This window comes from Mobula hypostoma, chromosome 1 (genome assembly GCF_963921235.1).
Source record: "Mobula hypostoma chromosome 1, sMobHyp1.1, whole genome shotgun sequence".
Taxonomy (NCBI): Eukaryota; Metazoa; Chordata; class Chondrichthyes; order Myliobatiformes; family Myliobatidae; genus Mobula; species Mobula hypostoma.
In genome coordinates, this window is record NC_086097.1 from 255,568,729 (window position 1) to 255,589,140 (window position 20,412).

General features: G+C 43.0%; 1 protein-coding gene across 4 annotated transcripts in view; it reads right to left on the bottom strand.

Annotated features, from left to right (window-relative positions):
• smarcc1a (SWI/SNF related, matrix associated, actin dependent regulator of chromatin, subfamily c, member 1a) overlaps window positions 1-20,412 on the bottom strand; it is a 212,655-nt gene that overhangs the window by 92,433 nt on the left and 99,810 nt on the right. For all 4 annotated transcript variants that reach the window (XM_063067509.1, XM_063067500.1, XM_063067505.1 and 1 more), the window contains exons 14-18: window positions 19,201-19,328; window positions 15,724-15,795; window positions 5,200-5,313; window positions 4,682-4,835; window positions 2,337-2,453 (exon numbers count right to left, since the gene is read on the bottom strand). In XM_063067509.1, coding sequence (XP_062923579.1) covers window positions 2,337-2,453; window positions 4,682-4,835; window positions 5,200-5,313; window positions 15,724-15,795; window positions 19,201-19,328 — 585 coding nt within the window. The remainder of the gene's footprint in view (window positions 1-2,336; window positions 2,454-4,681; window positions 4,836-5,199; window positions 5,314-15,723; window positions 15,796-19,200; window positions 19,329-20,412) is intronic.

Here is a 20,412-nt window from a genome sequence, read left to right on the forward strand (position 1 = left end):
AAAGCCTGTGGATAATTATTATACATTGCTGCTCAGGATAATGCAACTTTGTATTTCTTAGCAGGATTTGAGCTCTGAATGTACTCGTGGTTTGAAATTATATTCACTGTTTGAAGTTACCATAAATAATAATTTACTTGTTACCTTCTTCCCATGAACAGACCCAGGACAGTATTAAGGAAGATCAAGTCTGTCGTCAGTTATTTGATTTCATTGACTAAGTGATTTTATTGATATCTTTGGACATAGGAAGAACAAGGTCCAAGTATAAAAATCAAATTTTTAATCAATTTCCAGAGTTGAATTCATGTTAAGCCCACACATGGTGTCCATGAGAAGTTTCTGCTTTCTGAATTTGATGTTTAACTGACCAGTTTATGAACCATAACTGAACTTAATGATCAAGTGCTTTTTTTTTCCCTGAGCAAAAGGAATGCATAAAAAGCTACAAACTAAAAGAAGCTTAATCTGACATAACAAAAATCTGTTAGTTTTCATTTCAGTACAAATTAAAATCATTACACATGAATGCGTGAAATCTGAGCTCGTACTAAAAACTAAAGCTTTTGATGTGTAATTTCTGGAATAGCAGCGAAAACCTGAATGTGTAATTGCCTACGTGGCATTAGAACACCATGACCAAAGAGCAGAACTCACAACAACACCTGAACAAAAACAAGTTTACCAGATTAAATAGCCTGTTCAACATTCAAATGTTATCCTTTCCTGTTTCATCCAGAACTAATTTCAAGTTTCAAATTAAGCTGGTAAGTCTCAGGTCAGTGATCGGGAAGTGACTGGAGAGATTTTTTAGGGATAGGATTTAGGAGCATGACCCTAATCATGGGGTAATTATGGAGAGCCAGCATGGCTTTCTGCAGGGCGAGTCTCATCTTACTAACTTGATTTTGTTTTTGACAAGGTGACGTGTGATTGATGAAGGTAGAGCTGTGGATATGGTCTACATGGATTTTAGTAAGATGTTTAGAAAGGTCCCTCATGGAGATTCATCCAGAAGATTAAGATGCATGGGATCCATGGTGAATTTGTCTTGCCCATAGAAGACAGAAGGTAGTGGTTGAAGGACCTTATTCTAGCTGGAAATCTGTAATAAGTAGTGCTCCACAGAGATCTGTGCTGGGAACTCTGCTGTTTATGGTCCAAAAATGACCAGGATAAAAATGTAAATGAGTGACTTGGTAGGTTTGCAGACGATACGAAAAATGGTGACTTTGTGGATAGCATACGATATATACCAGTCCCAGTCCTGATAAATGGTCTCGATTGTTTATTCTTTTCGATTGATGCCTACTGAATTCCTCCAGCATTTTGTGCGTGTTGCTTTGGATTTCCAGCATTTGAATATTTTCTCGTATTTGGGATTAGAGTAGGGGCAGAGAAATGGCAGATGAAGTTTAACCTGGCCAAAAGTGAAGTGTGGTAGGTCAAATGCAAAGAGACAGTTCACTGTTAAGGGCAAGACCCTTAACAGTTGATGAGCAGAGGGATCTAGGGGTCCAAGTTCATAGCTCCTTGAAAGTGGCTACACAGTTTGATAGGGCGGTTAGGACTTATGACTTGTCGCCTTTATTAATCGAGGCATTAAGCTCACAAGTCAGAAAGTTATGTTGCAGCTTTATAAAACTAGTTAGGCAGCATCTGAAGTATTGCACACAGTTCTGGTTACACCATTATAGGAAAGGTATCAAGGCTTTGGAGAGGGTGCAGAAGAGGGTTTACCAGGGTGCTGCCTGGATTATAGGGGATGTGCTATAACAAGAGGTTCGACAAACTTGGGCTGTTTTCCCTGGAGCGGTGGAGGCTGAGGGATCATCTGATAGAAGTTTATAAGATTACGAGAGGCATCGATGGAATAGACAGACAGTATATTCTTCCCAGGGTTGAAATATCTGATACCACGGGGCATGCATTTAAGGTGAGGCGGTAGTTTCAAAGGAGATGTTAGGGGCAATTTGCTCCCCCACCCCCACAGGGAGCAGGGGTGCCTGGAATACACTGCCTGGGGCAGTGGCAGATGTAGATACATTAGACATGTTTAGATATGGATATGAATACAAGGGAAATGAAGGATATGGTCATTGTGTAGGCAGAAGGCACTAGTTTAGTTGGCTACTAGATTACAAATTGAATTGGTTCGGCACAACGTTGGGAACCAAAAGGTCTGTCGCTGTACTGTTCCATGTTCTAATGCTCTATTTTCCTTACTCTTGTATACATTTCCTTCTGAAAAGCTAGCATTTTGCTTCCAGTTGAAAACTGGCCCTTCCAAGAACTTCAGGACTTATACAAGTTCTTTTAAATGATTAAATACTTACTTTCGCTAAGGTGCCCTTTTTGGCATACATATCTGTCCGCAACCCAAAGTTCTGTAGGTCAGCCGGTTTGTCCTTTGCCTTTTCTGGGAAGTTCAACATCTGCTGAGAGGCAGGAATCTGCAAAGGAGTTTCAGGAATTGGTGGACATAAAACAACATTATTTAGTAAACCAAGTTAGTTTTAAAAGTTCAATTAACAGAATATGTTCAATTACACACAGGAAACAAGGCTGAAATGTACATGCTGGGGTTTTATACAGGATTGGTCAGACTGGACTTGGAGTATTGACAGCAATTTTTTGTCTCCTTCTCCAAGAGGAGATGTGCTGGCATTTCAGATGGTAAAGGAGGTTCACAAGGTAGATAGATACTTCCTTTATCCCAAAGGAAATTACTATCACAGTGGTATTACAAGTGCACAAATATAAAAATATTAGAAGAGAAGAAAGGAAGAATAAAAATAAGTTACCTTAAAAATAAGACGTACTAGATTTGCAAGTCAAAGATGGTAGTGTAAGAATTACCGTAATATACATTAATGGGTTCACATTCACACTGTTCAGATAAATGATTGTAGTATTGCACAGGTGTGTCTGCAATAGCAGGGTGTGGTAAACAGAGGTTAATAACAGTCTAACAAGGAGTCATCACTTCCCCAGATATAGGCTGACTCAGCCAAGGATAAGAATAACCTCATAATGCTCTTTGGAGCAGCACAGTTGTCTCAATCTATCACTGAAAGTGCTCCTCTGATCAGCCAAAGTGGCATGCAGAAGATGAGAAACATTGTCCAGAATTGCAAGGATTTTACAGAGGGTCCTTTGTTTTACCACGGCCTCCAGTATGTCCAGTTTGATTCCTATAAGAGCCAGCCTTTTATCAGTTTATTGAGCGTGTTGAAACCATTGCCCCAGCACACCACCACATAGGAGAAAGCACTGTCCACAACAGACAGGTAGAGCATCTGAAGGAGAGGACTGCATACTCCAAAGGACCTCAGGAAGTACAGGTGACTTTGGCTCTTCTCGTGCTGTATTCTTTTGGCTCATATTGGTGCTCCACAGAAGTCTGACGTCCGGGTGCACCCCAAGGTACTTGCAGGTCCTCACCACATTAAAAGTTACAGGGAGCAGTGAAGGCTTGGTCTTCCTAAAGTCCATCACCATCTCCTTTGTCTAGTGAGCTGCAGATGATTCAGCTTGCACCATTTGACAAAGTCCTCCACCAGGGCTCTGTATTCATCTTCCCATCCTCCCTTTGTACACCCAATTTCTGCAGATGACATGATTCAGTGCTGCATATAAAGTCCAAGGTATACAGGAAAAACAGGAAGGGAGCCAATACAATCCCGAGGGGCACTAGTGCTGCTTATAGCCATGTCTGATACACAGCCCTGAAGCCGCAAAACCTGGGAGCCATTATCCGGAATGCAATGGAAGTGCCACCTGCATTAAATGAAGCTTTTCCTCCAACAATGAAGGCTGTATGATATTGAAGGCACTTGAGAAATCAAACAACTTGATCCTCAATGCTACCCTGCTTATTCAAATGGGAGTAGGCTCTGTTCAGCACGTTAAAATTATATTATGGAAGCTGGTATGAAGGTTGTCCTGTCCAAGACCGGAAGAAGCTGCAGAAGATCGTGAACACGACGCAGCACACCACACAAACCAATCTTCCATCCTTGGACTCACTTTACACCGCACGCTGTCGGAACAGTGTTGCCAGGATAATCAAGGACACAATCCACCCAGCCAACACTTTTTGTCCCTCTTCTCTCCGGGAGAAGGCTCAGGAGCTTGAAGACTCGTACGGCCAGATTTGGGAACATCTTCTTTCCGACTGTGATAAGACTGCTGAACGGATCCTGACCCGGATCTGGGCCGTACCCTCCAAATATCCGGACCTGCATCTCAGTTTTTTTTGCACTACCTTACTTTCCATTTTTCTGTTTTCTATTTATGATATATAATTTAAATTTTTAATATTTACTATCGATTTGTAATCCAGGGAGCGGGAAGCGCAGAATCAAATATCGCTATGATGATTGTACGTTCTAGTATCAATTGTCTGGTGACAATAAAGTATAAAATTGATGCAAAACTTTATACATTTAATTGGAATTAATTTAAATAAATGTACATGATAACTGCATGAGACTTTCATGAGAAAAAGATTTACAGAAAAATTTGATTTCCACCAATCCGAACAACAAATGTCACATTAATCTACAACTCTGGAATGTAAAGGGAAAGGGCAGTAGGATGAGCTGATGCATACTCGATGCTTTCTCAGCTGAACTGGAGAGTGAAGGGAAAGAGCAGTTGCATGAAATGAGGAGCTTACTTGTGGGGTTCTCAGATGAACAGGTACCAAACCAGAAGGTGTATCTGCAAGAACATTGAAGTGAGGAGTCGGTGGAGGACCCATTGGCAGAGGGCGACTGTCAGCATCCACTTGGTAATTCACAAGGCCCCATTGCTCCAAGAAGGCATGAACTCTAGAGAAAGCAAGATGCACATGAATGCATGCAGCAAAGAGTTAGAACATCAGACTTCCCTCAATTACCTGCTGTCTTGGTGTTAACCCAAAACACTCAGGTACTTTGCAGTAAAAAACCATGTATATGCTTGGAATTAGAAATAAACACAAATACGCATGACAGCAGCATTTGGAGACAGAAACTAGTACAGATGCTAAATGAAGGAAAAATAAATTAACCATACTTTAAATGAGAAAGGAGGAATGGAAGATAAAGTCAAAACTGCTCTCCACCCCTTCTGTTCTCTCTGCCCCCTTCCCTTTACTGGGAATTAAAATGTTTGATTGATTAACTTTTCCATTTTCTATTGCCTTCACCTTACCTCATTACAGCACACACATCCCCTGTCAAATTTCTCCGGCACGATGTACTGGTCAGGTATTCTTGAGGGTTTAGCCGGTAAGTGTCTATCATGAAGTTCCGATATGCCAAATATCTGTGGCAATTGGACAGAAAAAAAGTTCTATGAAGTAACACAAAAAAGCCACATAATGTTATAAAGTAAAATATGTAATAGGTTACCAGCCAAATCATCACATCCCACAAGTAATTTTAGTTAAAGTCTGTCAGGAGCCTTTGTGGCCCATCAGGCCGGTTTCTTCCACAAGTAATAGCATCCATCAACTGACCACAGCTATTGCACAACTTCATTTATTACCTTAATACTGAATGATTCCAGCCCTCCCTCCCTCTATTCCATCTCACATTCTGCCACACCACAAGTGACCTGAGCCATTGCACAACTTCATTTATTACCATAATACTGAGGAAAGAGAATTTCTGCCCTTCAATGTAGCTTTCCATCTGGAGGCACCAGAACTAATCATAATTCATTAAAAACCTTGAAATTAAATCTTACTTGCTGCTCATCACTTACAGAAGTACGCAGGCATACAGAGTAAACATCCACTAATCTGCATCAATTGCAGAATCACACAATTTATTACATGCTGCTCTAGTTTCATTGGCAAATTTGCAAAGTTATTTTCATCTGCAGGTCATTAACAGTAAACATCCATCATTAAGGAACTGCCCTCACCCAGATCATGCCACCTTCTCACTGCTATCAGGGAGGAAGGTAGAGGAGCCTGAGGACACACTCAATGTTGCAGGAACAGCTTTTCCTTCTCCACCATATTTCTGAATGGACAACTACCTCACCATTTTTTCCACTACTTATTCAATTTATCTTTTTTATATACACTACAGGTTTCCCCCGCCGTCCGAAGGTAGAGCGTTCCTATGAAACGGTTCGTAAGCGAAATATCATAAAGCAAAGAAGCAATTACCATTTATTTATGAGAAAATTTTGTGAGCGTTCACAGACCCAAAAATAACCTACCAAATCATGACAAATAACACAAAACCTAAAATAACAGTAACATATAGTAAAAGCAGGAATGATATGATAGATACACAGCCTATATAAAGTAGAAATACTTCTCTACAACGATTGCCTGCACAGATCTCCGTAGCGAAAATCTCAGGCAAGTGCTCTCGGCAGAAAATCTCACGCAAGCGCTGTTGGCATAAACGCGCTCTCCAGTAACCTTTAAACTATGAAGCTGCCAAATCTACCAAATAATACGGAAAAATACACAGCCTATATAAAGTAGAAATAATGTACGTGTAGTGTAGTATCACTTACCAGAATTGGGAAAACAGCGTCGAGCACATTGATGATGGTGTGTTAGACTGAGTCGTCGCAGGCTGGGTGGTACAGTGGCCCCCACCCTCCAGGCCGCTGACCCGATACATTGCCGCAAGGAACACAGCGGTAGCCAGGAGGCACACAGCACATCTTTAAGAAAAAAGCCGAAATACACATGCTAATTAATTACATGCCACCTAGCACGTAATTAATTAGCATGTTTATTTCGGCATTTTTCTTAAAGATGTGCTGTGTGCCTCCCGGCTACCGCTGCGTTCTTAGCGAATCGGTGCAGTATCCGTCCGGGGCACGAGTGTTGGGGTGGTGGGACATGGGGGTGTTATCTCATCGTCGATCAGGGCAGGCAGCTCATCTCCTCCAATGACTGCCCGCCTCGATGTCGAAAGTCGAGGTTCGTCGTCTGCTGTGGCTGATGTGGAAGGCTTGCTTGACTGCTGAGCCTCGTGCTTTTTTTTTAAATCATACAGTTGTTTGTAAGCACTCAAACCATCTTGCAAATATCCCCTAAACCTACGTACCCTTTCAAAATTAAACGCGTACTTTATCATTGCAGCAAAAATCTCACGCAGTTGCTTCACTTTCTGCATTTGGTTTCGATTGTTATCCTTTCCTCTTCCAATTGCATCAGCTCTTCATCTATCAGTTCTTGGTCATGGGATGCCAAAACCTCTTCAACATCATCTTCGTCAACTTCCACAAGCCAAACTCACTTTGACCTTGCTTCATTCACCATGATCGAAACGCTTAATTATATCTAGTGTTACGCTAAGTGTAACACCCTTACTCTTTCAGGCTTTTCCGACACCTTAGAACTCATCTTGCTAACAGCTGCTCAATGCAACGTCTTAAAGCAATGCCGTTCTGAATCTGGGGGAGAGCGGCTGCTCGGGGCGCGCGCTGCCTTTTATCGCACACTGATTTTTACGCGCACTGATTTTTTATCGCGCGCTGCCTTTCTTCGTAACAGTGAAAACACCTTCTGAAAGCGAAAACAGGGTACTAATGTAGGTCTTTCGTAACAGTGAGGTTTCGTAAAGTGAACGTTCGAAAAGCGGGGGACACCTGTGCTTGTTGTAATTTATGATATGTGCTGCAATACATTCCTACTACAAAACAAATTTCCTGGCATATGCCAGTGATATTAAACCTGCTCCTAGAACTGATCCACAGGGTGGATCCCTCAGTAATCATTATCTCGTTTTGGATGCTGTTGAAGGGGGGAGAGAGACCTGACAGGATGACCACAGCGATCAGGTCTCTGGCACTGAGCATGGCTCCATGGTGCAGAAGGGAGAGAAGATGAGGAATGCAGCAGTCATAGGAGATTCCATCGTGAGGGGAACAGACGGAAGGTTCTGTCAGCCTGATAAGAGATACCTGCATGGTGTGTTGCCACACAGGTGCTAGAGTACAGGATGTCTCAGATCAGGTGCAGAATATTCTGAAAGGAGAAAATGAACAGCCAGAACTCTTGGTACACATTGGTACCAATGACATAGGCAGAAAAAGGGAGGAGGTCCTGAAGAGAGAATTCAGGGAGTTAGGTAGGAAGCTGAAAAGCAGAACCTCCAGGATAGTAATCTCAGGATTGCTGCCTGTGCAACATGCTAACGAGTGCAAGTATAACATGATCAGGCATATTAATGTGTGGATGAGAGACTGGTGTAGGGGACAGGGCTTCAAGTTCCTGAATCATTGGGCATCTTCTGGGGGAGGTACAACCTGTACAAAAAGGACAGGTTACACCTGAACCCAAAGGGGTCCAATATCCTAGCAGGCAGGTTTACTAGAGCTGTCAGGGAGGGTTTAAAATAATTTGGCAAGGGAATGGGAACCAGAGTGATAGGGCTGTGGAAGGGGAAAACAGCAATAAATCAAAGATAGCATGCAACAGAGATGATAGAAAGGACAGGCAGGAGATGAGGCATAATCACAGCCAGTGGGATGATTTACAACAGAAAGCAATAAATACTGGACTGAAAGTGTTATATTTGAATGCACGCAGCATAAGAAATAAAATGGACGATCTTGAAATTCAGCTACAGATTAGTAAGCACGATGACACAGCCATCTCTGAAACTTGGCGAAAGGATGGCTGCCATTCGGAGCGGAACGTCCAAGGAAAAAGAAACACGATACAGGCCCTTCAGCCCACAATGCTGTGCCGAACATCTACTTACTTTAGAAATTACCTAGGGATGATCACAGCCCTCTATTTTTCTAAGCTCCATGTATCTGTCCAGGAGTCTCTTAAAGACCCTATCATATCAGCCTCCACCACCGTTGCCGGCAGCCCATTCCACACACTCACCGCTCTCTGCGTAAAAAAAAATCTTACTCCTGACACCTCCTCTGTACCTACTTTCAAGTGCCTTAAAACCGTGCCCTCTTGTGTTAGCCATTTCAGCCCTGGGGAAAAAGGCTCTGATTATCCGCACGATCAATGCCTCTCATCATCTTATACACTTTGAAAAGGTCACTTCTCATCCTCTGTCGCTCCAAGGAAAAAAGGCAGAGTTCACTCAACCTATTCTCATAAGGCATGCTCCCCAGTCCAGGCAACATCCTTGTAAATCTCCTCTGCACCCTTTCTATGGTTTCCACTTCCTTCCTGTAGTGAGGCGACCAGAACTGAGCACAGTACTCCAAGTGGGGTCTGACCAGGGTCCTAGATAGCTGTAACATCACCTCTCCACTTTTGAACTCAATCCCATGGCTGATGAAGGCCAATGCACCGTATCTGTTCTTAACCACAGAGTCAACCTGCACAGCAGCTTTGAGTGTCCTATGGACTCTGACCCCAAGAGCCCTCTGATCCTCCAATCCTCCATACTACCAAGACTTTTACCATTAATACTATATTCTGCCATACGATGTATCGGAAAGATGGGTTAGTAGGCAGAGGGAGTGGTGTGGCCCTGTGTATGAGAAATAATATTAACTCATGAGAAAGGGATGACATAGGATCAGAAGGTGTAGAGTATTTATGGGTTGAGAAATGGCAAGGGCAAAAGGACCCTAATAGCAGTTGTATACAGGCCTCCAAACAGCAGCCGGGATGTGAATTACAAATTACAGCAGGAGATAGAAAAGAGGTGTCTGAAGGGCAATGTCATGATAATCATTGGAGATTTTAACATGAAAGTGGATTGGGAAAACCAGGCCAAAGAGAGAGAATTTGTGGCTAAATTTGCCAATGATACGAAGATATGTAGAGGATCAGGTAGTATTGTGATGAGAATACACATAAAATTAAGATGTTTGCTGGCCTGGGTTAGCATCAGTGACATCAGCAAGTGGTCTGCCACCTGCCCTCAGGGGAAGGAGAGATAAGGAACAATGGAGCAGCGTCTGGAGATGTGTAATGAAGGGACGGGGGAGAGAGAGCTGTCTGGAGCGGCTCCCCCTTTGAACCTTGAACTGTTTGAAGTGATGGACAGACGATACCCCAGCAGGGGGATAAAAAGGGACCGGTTCGCTAAGGCAGGACACACGCCACCCGAGGTAACGAGACCCTGGAAGCGGTACGCCTCTCACGAGTTGGTGGGAAGTACCAGACAACGGCCAGGGTGGAAAGGTACGATCAGCGGGAACCCGGTGTGTGTCCGCCCTTGCCTGGGTGCCGGGTTCACTGCAGAGGATCGACCGCATCTGGAGGAGGGGTCATAGTCGGTGACCTCAGGTGACATCACCAAGGACCTGCCCAAAAGCTGCTTGTGAGCCATATCGTCAGTCTGTGAGTGAAGCCGTGTCTGAATGATCAGTTGTTCCTGTTCTCTCTCTCTCTTCCCCCACGTTGTCCATCGCCATGGCAACGATTACTGCGAACTGAACTACTAAACTGGACTGAACTTTGAGTCACTTTGAAATTTGGTCATTTACCCCTAGACAACGATAGAGCTTGATTGATGCTGTTATCTTAATTCTGTGCACATGTGTGTTTATCATCGCTGAACTGTTGCATTTATTATCCTTTCGATTACTGTGTTGCTTGTTTCTTTAATAAAACTTTCTTAGTTCTAGTAATCCAGACTCCAACTGAGTGATCCATTTCTGCTGGTTTGGCAACCCAGTTACAGGGTACGTAACAGTATTCAGAAAACAGAAAGCCTGCAGAGAGACTCAGATAGTTTAGGGGAATGGGCAAAGAAGTAACAAATGAAATACAATGTTGGAAAGTGTATGGTCATGCACTTTGGTGGAAGAAATAAACAAGCAGACTATTATTTAGATGGAGAGAGAATTCAAAATGCAGAGATGCAAAGGGACTTGAGAGCTCTTGTGCAGGATACCCTAAAGGTTAACCTCCAAGTTGAGTCTGTGGCGAAGATGGTAAATGCAATGTTGGCATTCATTTCTAGAGGTTATGGAATACAAGCACAGGGATGTGATGTTGAGGCTCTATAAGGCACTCATGAGACCACACTTGGTGTATTGTGAGCAGTTTTAGGCTCCTTATTTTAGAAAGGATACACTGACATCGGAGAGGGTTCAGAGAAGATTCACGAGAATGATTCCAGGAATGAAAGGGTTACCATATGAGTACAGGAGCAGGGAGGTACTACTGCAGTTGTACAGGGTCTTGGTGAGACCACACCTGGAGTATTGTGTGCAGTTTTGGTCCCCTAATCTGAGGAAAGACATCCTTGCCATAGAGGGAGTACAAAGAAGGTTCACCAGATTGATTCCTGGGATGGCAGGACTTTCATATGATGAAAGACTGGATTAACTAGGCTTATACTCGTTGGAATTTAGAAGATTGAGGGGGGGGAATCTCATTGAAACGTATAAAATCCTAAAGGGATTGGACAGGCTAGATGCAGGAAGATTGTTTCCGATGGTGGGGAAGTCCAGAACGAGGGGTCACAGTTTGAGGATAAAGGGGAAGCCTTTTAGGACCGAGATTAGGAAAAACTTCTTCACACAGAGAGTGGTGAATCTGTGGAATTCTCTGCCACAGGAAACAGTTGAGGCCAGTCCATTGGCTATATTTAAGAGGGAGTTAGATATGGCCCTTGTGGCTAAAAGGATCAGGGGGTATGGGGGGGGCGGGGGGAAGGCTGGTACAGGGTTCTGAGTTGGATGATCAGCCATGATCATACTGAATGGCAGTGCAGGCTCGAAGGGCCAAATGGCCTACTCTTGCACCTATTTTCTATGTTTTCTATGAACGTCTGTCAGCTCTTGGTCTGTACTCCCCGGAGTTCAGGAGAATGAGGGGGGGATCTCAAAGTTAAAAGGACTGAACAGATTAGATATGGTAAAGTTATTTCCCATGGTAGGGGAGTCTAGGACAAGAGGGCAAGACTTCAGGATTGAAGGATGTCCATTTAGAACAGAGATGCAGAGAAATTACTTTAGCTAGAGGGTGGTAAATCTGTGGAATTTGTTGCCACAAGCTGCTGTGGAGGCCAAGTCATTGGGTGCATTAAAGGCAGAGATAGATAGGTTCTTGATTAGCCAGGGCATCAAAGGGTATGGAGAGAAGGTAGGGGAGTGGGGATGACTGGAAGAACTGGATCAGCCCATGATTGAAGGGCAGAATGGACTTGATAGGCTAAATGGCCTACTCCTGCTCCTCTATCTTATGGTCTTAAACTTATTTTTTCCCTCTTCCTCCTCTGGTATGAAGTTTTTCATTATAATTTTGTCTTTTAGTTACTAAAAGCTCCGCAATATTTTGTTTGAAAGAATATATTTTAAAGCAATTTGTTATATTTGAAATCTTAGCCTGTAGGTGGCAAATTGGTACTATTTAAGGGAAAATTACAGGCAAGTGAAAAATCTCAATTTTGACATTGATGAGTTTAAATGAGGGGTGAATCATCTTCTGAAGGTGTGCTGTAATAATGAAGCACTCTCAGTGACTGTTACAAATTGATTCAGCTGCTGTACCTGGCATCTTGATGTTGCTTTGAACCAGTAAAGCATTGAAGTCCATGGAAAGCACTTGCACAAATATATAGCTGCGGAAAAGCCCTACGGCTTAAATAAACTCTATCTGTGGCTCTTTTCTAGTCATCATAATTTGATAGTTAAACCTATCGAATATCGAAAGGCCTAGACAGAGTGGATGTGGAGAGTAGTGGTACTCGATGGGCCGAGTGACCTGCTTCTAGAACATAGAATAGTACAGCACAGTACAGGCCCTTCAGCCCACAATGTTGTGCCGACCCTCAAACCCTGCCTCCCATATAAGCCCCCACCTTAGATCCCTCCACATACCTGTCTAGTAGTCTCTTAAACTTCACAAGTGTATCTGCCTCCACCACTGACTCAGGCAGTGCATTCCACGCACCAACCACTCTGAGTAAAAAACCTTCCTCTAATATCCCCCTTGAACTTCCCACCCCTTACCTTAAAGCCATGTCCTCTTGTATTGAGCAGTGGTGCCCTGGGGAAGAGGCACTGGCTATCCACTCTATCTATTCCTCTTATTATCTTATACACCTCTATCATGTCTCCTCTCATCCTCCTTCTCTCCAAAGAGTAAAGCCCTAGCTCCCTTAATCTCTGATCATAATGCATACTCTCTAAACCAGGCAGCATCCTGGTAAATCTCCTCTGTACCCTTTCCAATACTTCCACATCCTTCCTATAGTGAGGTGACCAGAACTGGACACAGAACTCCAAGTGTGGCCTAACCAGAGTCTTATAGAGTTGCATCATTACATCGCGACTCTTAAACTCTATCCCTCAACTTATGAAAGCTAACACCCCATAAGCATTCTTTAACTACCCTATCCACTTGTGAGGCAACTTTCAGGGATCTGTGGACATGTACCCCGAGATCCCTCTGCTCCTCCACACTACTAAGTATCCTGCCATTTACTTTGTACTCTGCCTTGGAGTTTGTCCTTCCAAAGTGTACCACCTCACACTTCTCCGGGTTGAACTCCATCTGCCACTTCTCAGCCCACTTCTGCATCCTATCAATGCCTCTCTGCAATCTTTGACAATCCTCTACACTATCTACAACACCACCAACCTTTGTGTCATCTGCAAACTTGCCAACCCACCCTTCTACCCCCACATCCAGGTCGTTAATAAATATCACGAAAAGTAGAGGTCCCAGAACAGATCCTTGTGGGACACCACTAGTCACAATCCTCCAATCTGAATGTACTCCCTCCACCACCACCCTCTGCCTTCTGCAGGCAAGCCAATTCTGAATCCACTTGGCCAAACTTCCCTGGATCCCATGCCTTCTAACTTTCTGAATAAGCCTACCGTGTGGAACCTTGTCAAATGTCTTACAACTGTCCTCCATATAGATCACATCCACTGCACTACCCTTATCTATATGCCTGGTCACCTCCTCAAAGAACTCTATCAGGCTTGTTAGACACGATCTGCCCTTCACAAAGCCATGCTGACTGTCCCTGATCAGACCATGATTCTCTAAATGCCTATCGATCCTATCTCTAAGAATCTTTTCCAACAGCTTTCCCACCACAGACGTAAGGCTCACTGGTCTATAACTACCCGGACTATCCCTACTACCTTTTTTGAACAAGGGAACAACATTCGCCTCCCTCCAATCCTCCGGTACCATTCCCATGGACAACGAGGACATAAAGATCCTAGCCAGAGGCTCAGCAATCTCTTCTCTCGCCTTGTGAAGCAGCCTGGGGAATATTCTGTCAGGCCCCGGGGACTTATCTGTCCTAATGTATTTTAACAACTCCAACACCTCCTCTCCCTTAATATCAACATGCTTCAGAACATCAACCTCACTCATATTGTCCTCACCATCATCAAGTTCCCTCTCATTGGTGAATACCGAAGAGAAGTATTCATTGAGGACCTCGCTCACTTCCACAGCCTCCAGGCAATTCTTCCCACCTTTATCTCTAATCGGTCCTACCTTCACTCCTGTCATCCTTTTTTTCTTCTCATAATTTAAGAATGCCTTGGGGTTTTCCTTTACCCTACTCGCCAAGGCCTTCTCATGCCCCCTTCTTGCTCTTCTCAGCCCCTTCTTAAGCTCCTTTCTTGCTTCCCTATATCCCTCAATAGGCCCATCTGATCCTTGCTTCCTAAACCTCTGCTCCTATATCTTAAGGTTTTAACATACAAAAAACTGATGTGCAAAGGCACTTGGGAGTTCTTGTGCAGGATTCCCTAAAGGTTGATTTACAGAGGAAGGCAAATCCAATGTTAGCATTCCAGAAGACTAGAATGTAAAAGGATGTAACCTTGAGACTTTATACAGCACTGGTGAGGCCTCACTTGGAGCATGGTGAGCAGTTTTGGGCACTGTACCTCGGAAAGGAAGTGTTGAAACTGGAGAGGGCTCAAAGGAGCTTCAGCAAAATGATGCCAGGATTGAATAGCTCATCACATGACAACCATTTGATGGCTCTGGGCCTGTATTCACTAGAATTTAAAAAGAATGAAGGGTGACCTTGTTGAAGCCTATCAAATGGTGAAAGGCCTTGGTAGAGTGATGTGGGGAGGATGTTTCCTATGGCGGAAGAGTCAAAAACAAGAGGACACAGTCTCAGAATAGAGGGACATCCGTTTAGAACGACATTGAGGAATTTCTTTCGCCAGTATGGTGTATCCATGCAATTTTTTGCCATGGGCAGTTGTGGAGGCCATCTTTTAATTCTGCTCAGATCTTATGGTCTAAATACACTAGATCGCCAGGAACCCCTTTATGAATGACAAATCTCAATTTGTCTGAAGGTGTGGCCAAACACTGTTTACATCAAATCATAATGACGAGGTTTGATTTTCAGCTTTCTGAAATAACGTTTCATAATTGAATATTGATTGTAGTATCATGCCTACGAGGTGTTAAATTAGGTGGCCTATAGCTCCCCACCACTTGTCTTCCTTTCTAAACAAAGAAATCACACTGGCACTTCTCCAAACTCTTGATGCCTTCCCTAAATTTACCAAGTCCTGAAAATTTCCACGAACAACCACAATTTCCTACAATTCCTTTGAAAGGTTTGGGCACAAGCCAAAGTGAGCCACCGTTCACACCGAGAGCATTTCTAATATTTTATCCCGGATGACTGGTTTCCATCATCCAATGAACACAATGCAGCTGTTAACTGCACTGAAACAGCAGTACTGGAAGTGAATGAAAACCAAAACTAATACAAGATGTAACTATATTTTTGGACTCCTGCGAAAAAAAAGGTTCATTTTCAATTTACTCACATTTCTGGAGTCTTTGACTTATTTTTCCCATTGAAGAATTCAGGCAAGGCACGGCGTTCAATCTCATGAATGCTGTAAAAGAGGGAATTCCCATTTTTACTTTGCCCTCCCAAATACATTTGATCCAATTACATTTATAAAGAGTAAAAGAGGTGAGAATATATACTGACAGTAGCCGTTGATTGTAGTACAGCGCAATCACAACAGAAGTGTTCCCGTACAGGTGTGGCATAGACTCACTGGTCTATAATTTCCTGGGCTATCTCTACTCCCTTTCTTGAATAAGGGAACAATATCCGCAACCCTCCAATCCTCTGGAACCTCTCTCATCCCCATTGATGATACAAAGATCATTGCCAGAGGATCAGAAATCTCCTCCCTTGCCTCCCACAGTAGCCTGGGGTATATCTCGTCCAGTCACAGCGATTTATCCAACTTGCTGCTTTCCAAAAGCTCCAGCACACCCTCTTTCTTAATGTCTCTACGCTTAAGCTTTTCAATCTGCTATAAATCATCCCTACAATTGCCAAGATCCTTTTCAGTAGAGAATACTGAAGCAAAGTACTCATTAAGTACCTCTGCTATATCCTCTGGTTCCATACACACTTTTCCACTGTCACACTTGATTGATCCTATTCTCTCACATCTTATCCTCTTGCACTTCACATACTTGTAGAATGCCTTGGGGTTTTCCTTAATCCTGCTCGCCAAGACCTTTTCATGCCCCCTTCTGGCTCTCCTAATTTCATTCTTAAGCCCCTTCCTGCCACCCTTATAATCTTCCAGATCTCTATCATTACCTAGTTTTTTTTAAACCTTTCATAAGCTTTTCTTTTCTTCTTGACTAGATTTTCAACAGCCTTTGTACACCACGGTTCCTGTACCCTATCATCCTTTCCGTCTCATTGGAACGTACCTATGCAGAACTCCACGCAAATATTCCCTGAACATTTGCCACATTTCTGCTATACGTTTCCCTGAGAACATCCGTTCCCAATTTATGCTTCCAAGTTCCTGCCTGATAGCCTCATATTTCCCCTTTCTCCTATTAAACGCTGTCCTAACTTGGCTATCCCTCGCCAATGCTATGGTAAAGGAGATAAAATTGTGATCACTATCTCCAAAATGCTCTCCCACGGAGACCTGACACCTGACCTGGTTCACTTCCCAATACAGTTCAAGCACAGCTTCTCCTCTTGTAGGCTTATCTACATATTGTGTCAGGAAACCTTCCTGAACACACCTAGCAACCTCACCCCATCTAAACCCCTTGCTCTGGGGAGATGCAATATTGGGGTAATTAAATCTCCCATCACAACAACCCTGACATTGTGGGCATAGTTGAGTTGTGGCTGAAAGCAGGCCAGAGTTGGGAGCTTATCATCAAATGATATACCTTGTATCAAAAGGACAGGAAGGAAGGCACAGGCAGTGAAACACAGAAATTTACATTAAAGGCCCTTCAGCCCACAATGTTGTACCATGTAAACTACTCTAGAAACTGTTTAGAATTTCCTTACCGCATAGCCCTCAATTTTTCTAAGCGCCATGTACCTAACCTAACCTCAGATGTTGGGAAAGTTTTGAATCTATTATTCAGGATGAGGTTTCAGGAATCTTCAAGACTAACGATAAAAATAAGTCAAAGTCAGCATGATTTTTGTCAACTGACAAATCTGTGAAGAGTTCTTTGACAAAGTAACAAGCAGGATGGACAAAGAAGAAGCAGTGGATGTCATTTTCTCGGATTTTCAGGAGTTATTTGGTAAGGTTTGGGTTAACATGCCACACACGAGACTGCTTAATAAAATCTCATGGCATTAGAGGAAAGGTACTGGCATGGATAGAGGAATGGCTGACAGGCAGGAGGCAACGTGGAAATAAAGATTTTCACCTTTAGTCTCACACAAATACCAGCATGCTTATCATTATTTTCTCATGCACCACTTTTGACTCTATCTTACCTGAGTGGCTGCAACTTTGTTCAGCCAATACACCACAAGCCTTCTTAACAATTTCCACGGCAATTTAGAGGGACTTATCTGGCCACTACTCCTCTGGTAGATCTCCTTTAAACTTTCCCCCTGTCACTATGTATGCTGGATACAACTGAGGAAAAGGACTTCGACTATTCACCCTATCTTATAAACATGTCAGCTTGCCCCTTGGTCTCTGACATTCCAGACGAAACAATCCAATTTTGTCCAATCTTTCCTCCTAGCTAATCTTCTAATCTAAACAACCACCTGATGAACCTCCCCAATATCTTCCACAACCTTTCTGTAATGCAGCAATCAGAACTGCACAAAATACTCCACAAGTGCCCTAACCCAAAGTTTTATTTATACCAATGAAGGCCAAATAATTTTGATATTTTATTTATTTATTTTATTTAGAGATATAGCCCTTATTGCCCAATGAGCCACCTCACCCAGCACTCCACCAGTTTTGATCCTAACCTAATCATCGGACTGTTTACAGTGACCAATTAACCTGATTGGTATGTCTTTGGACTGTGGGAGGAAAGTGGAGCACCTGAAGGAAATCCACATGCACACAGGAAGAATATAAAAGCTTTCTTACAAAGGATGCTGGAATTGATGCTGTAATAGCATTACATTAATAGCTATGCTACTGTGGCGCCCTATCTGAATTTGCCATGTAGCTTTCTTTCATGCCAACTGACTCAGATAAGGGACCACTCTAACATAAGTACAGATAATCTCCCCTCCATCCCCCAGGAGATATGATGTGCACAGTTACAGCAGGATTTATACATAGAAAAATGCTGCTTCCTGGTTAGTGGGGATGCATCAACAGCAAAATACTGGAGAATTTGTGGAAAAATAATGGAGTTATTGAGTAGTCATGGTCATAGTCTTAGTCATACTTTATTGATCCCGGGGGAAATTGGTTTTCGTTACAGTTGCACCATAAATAATAAATAGTAATAGAACCATAAATAGTTAAATAGTAATATGTAAATTATGCCGGTAAATTATGAAATAAGTCCAGGACCAGCCTATTGGCTCAGGGTGTCTGACCCTCCAAGGGAGGAGTTGTAAAGTTTAACGACCACAGGCAGGAATGACTTCCTATGACGCTCTGTGTTGCGTCTCGGTGGAATGAGTCTCTGGCTGAAAGTACTCCTGTGCCCACCCAGTACATTATGTAGTGGATGAGAGACATTGACCAAAATGGCATGCAACTTGGACAGCATCCTCTTTTCGGACACCGCCGTCAGAGAGTCCAGTTCCATCCCCACAACATCACTGGCCTTACGAATGAGTTTGTTGATTCTGTTGGTGTCTGCTAAGTAGGTGTGCTTATGAAGATTATGTGTTGAAATAAGAGAAAGAGCCAGGCTAAGGGGAGCAAACAAGAAACAAGTTAATTGGAGCGATCAACTTCTACAGCAACATTTGGTTGTGATGGAAGAATACAGATTGACGGGAAGTGAAAATATTTTTTCCTGACCTGTTATAGTCAAACCACGCCGAGTAGCTGGGAATGATAATATGATGCGTCTGCTCAGTGACATTATCCTCTGCTTGGTCCACAGGACGAATCTGATCTGCTTTGGCACTGGCATTGTCCTCTTCCTCCTAGTGACAATTGATGAATCACTACATTCAGTGTAATGTTAAGTCAGCAGTTTGCACTCTGTGCAGTGCAGGCGAAAGGTTGATCACAACATTCAATTGAGCACAAAAGACACATCTTGCTATGGTGATAATTAATCAAAGCAACCGATGGACAAGTTTGAGGTGTTAAATACAAGACACAAAATTTTGAAGTTGGAACAGAAGGCAAAGAATAAAATTAACTGAAGTTGATGAAAGGACTAGGCTTTTCCTCACAAGATGGAAACTTTAAGGTGAGATGGTCTTTTAAGGTGAATACCAAACTAAAATCTTCCAGAAATCACATTCTGTAAATAATACACTTTAGAGCTATTTCCCAATTTCAGATCAGTTGAAATGTTCACTCTGCATTGTTTCAAAGGAAGCCCATCTACAGTATTCCCTTTTAGTTAAGGCAGCTGAAGGCCTCGCCCGATTGACAAATCTGAACATACCCAAAGAGAACCCAGTTGACAAAGACAAAGCCTACTGGAGAAGATGCCAGTGAATACCTGAAAAGCGCAGTCACAAACTCTTCTTGTTTATAGCCAACACTTCACCTTGAGTCATCAACAAAATTTGACCAGGTGCACCTTGCCCATTAACTGCTTGAGGCATGACTTTGTATTTTTGAGTGCAGGCATCCTGGAAAGTGCACACTTCCTCCAAGCTGTGTTTGTTCTTTGTATATTTTAGGGTGTCTTTTTAGATCGGAGATAAGGAAGAATTTCTTTAACCAAAGGGTGGTGAATTTGTAGAACTTTTTGCCGAAGGCAGCTATGGAGTTCAAATGTTATTTATATTTAAGGCAGAGATCAGGGCATCAATGGAAATGGAGCTGGGGGGAGTGGTGGGGGTGGTGAGTAAGGCAAGTGGAGAAGGCAGGAGATTGGGGCTGAGAGGAAAATTGCATCAGTCATGATGCAATGGCACAACAGTCCTGATGGACCAAATGACCCAACTCTGCTCCTAAATCTTATAAGACCAAAAGACATAGCAGAATTGGGCTATTCAGTCCATCGAGTCTGCTCCACCATTCCATCATGGCTGATTCACAGATCTCACT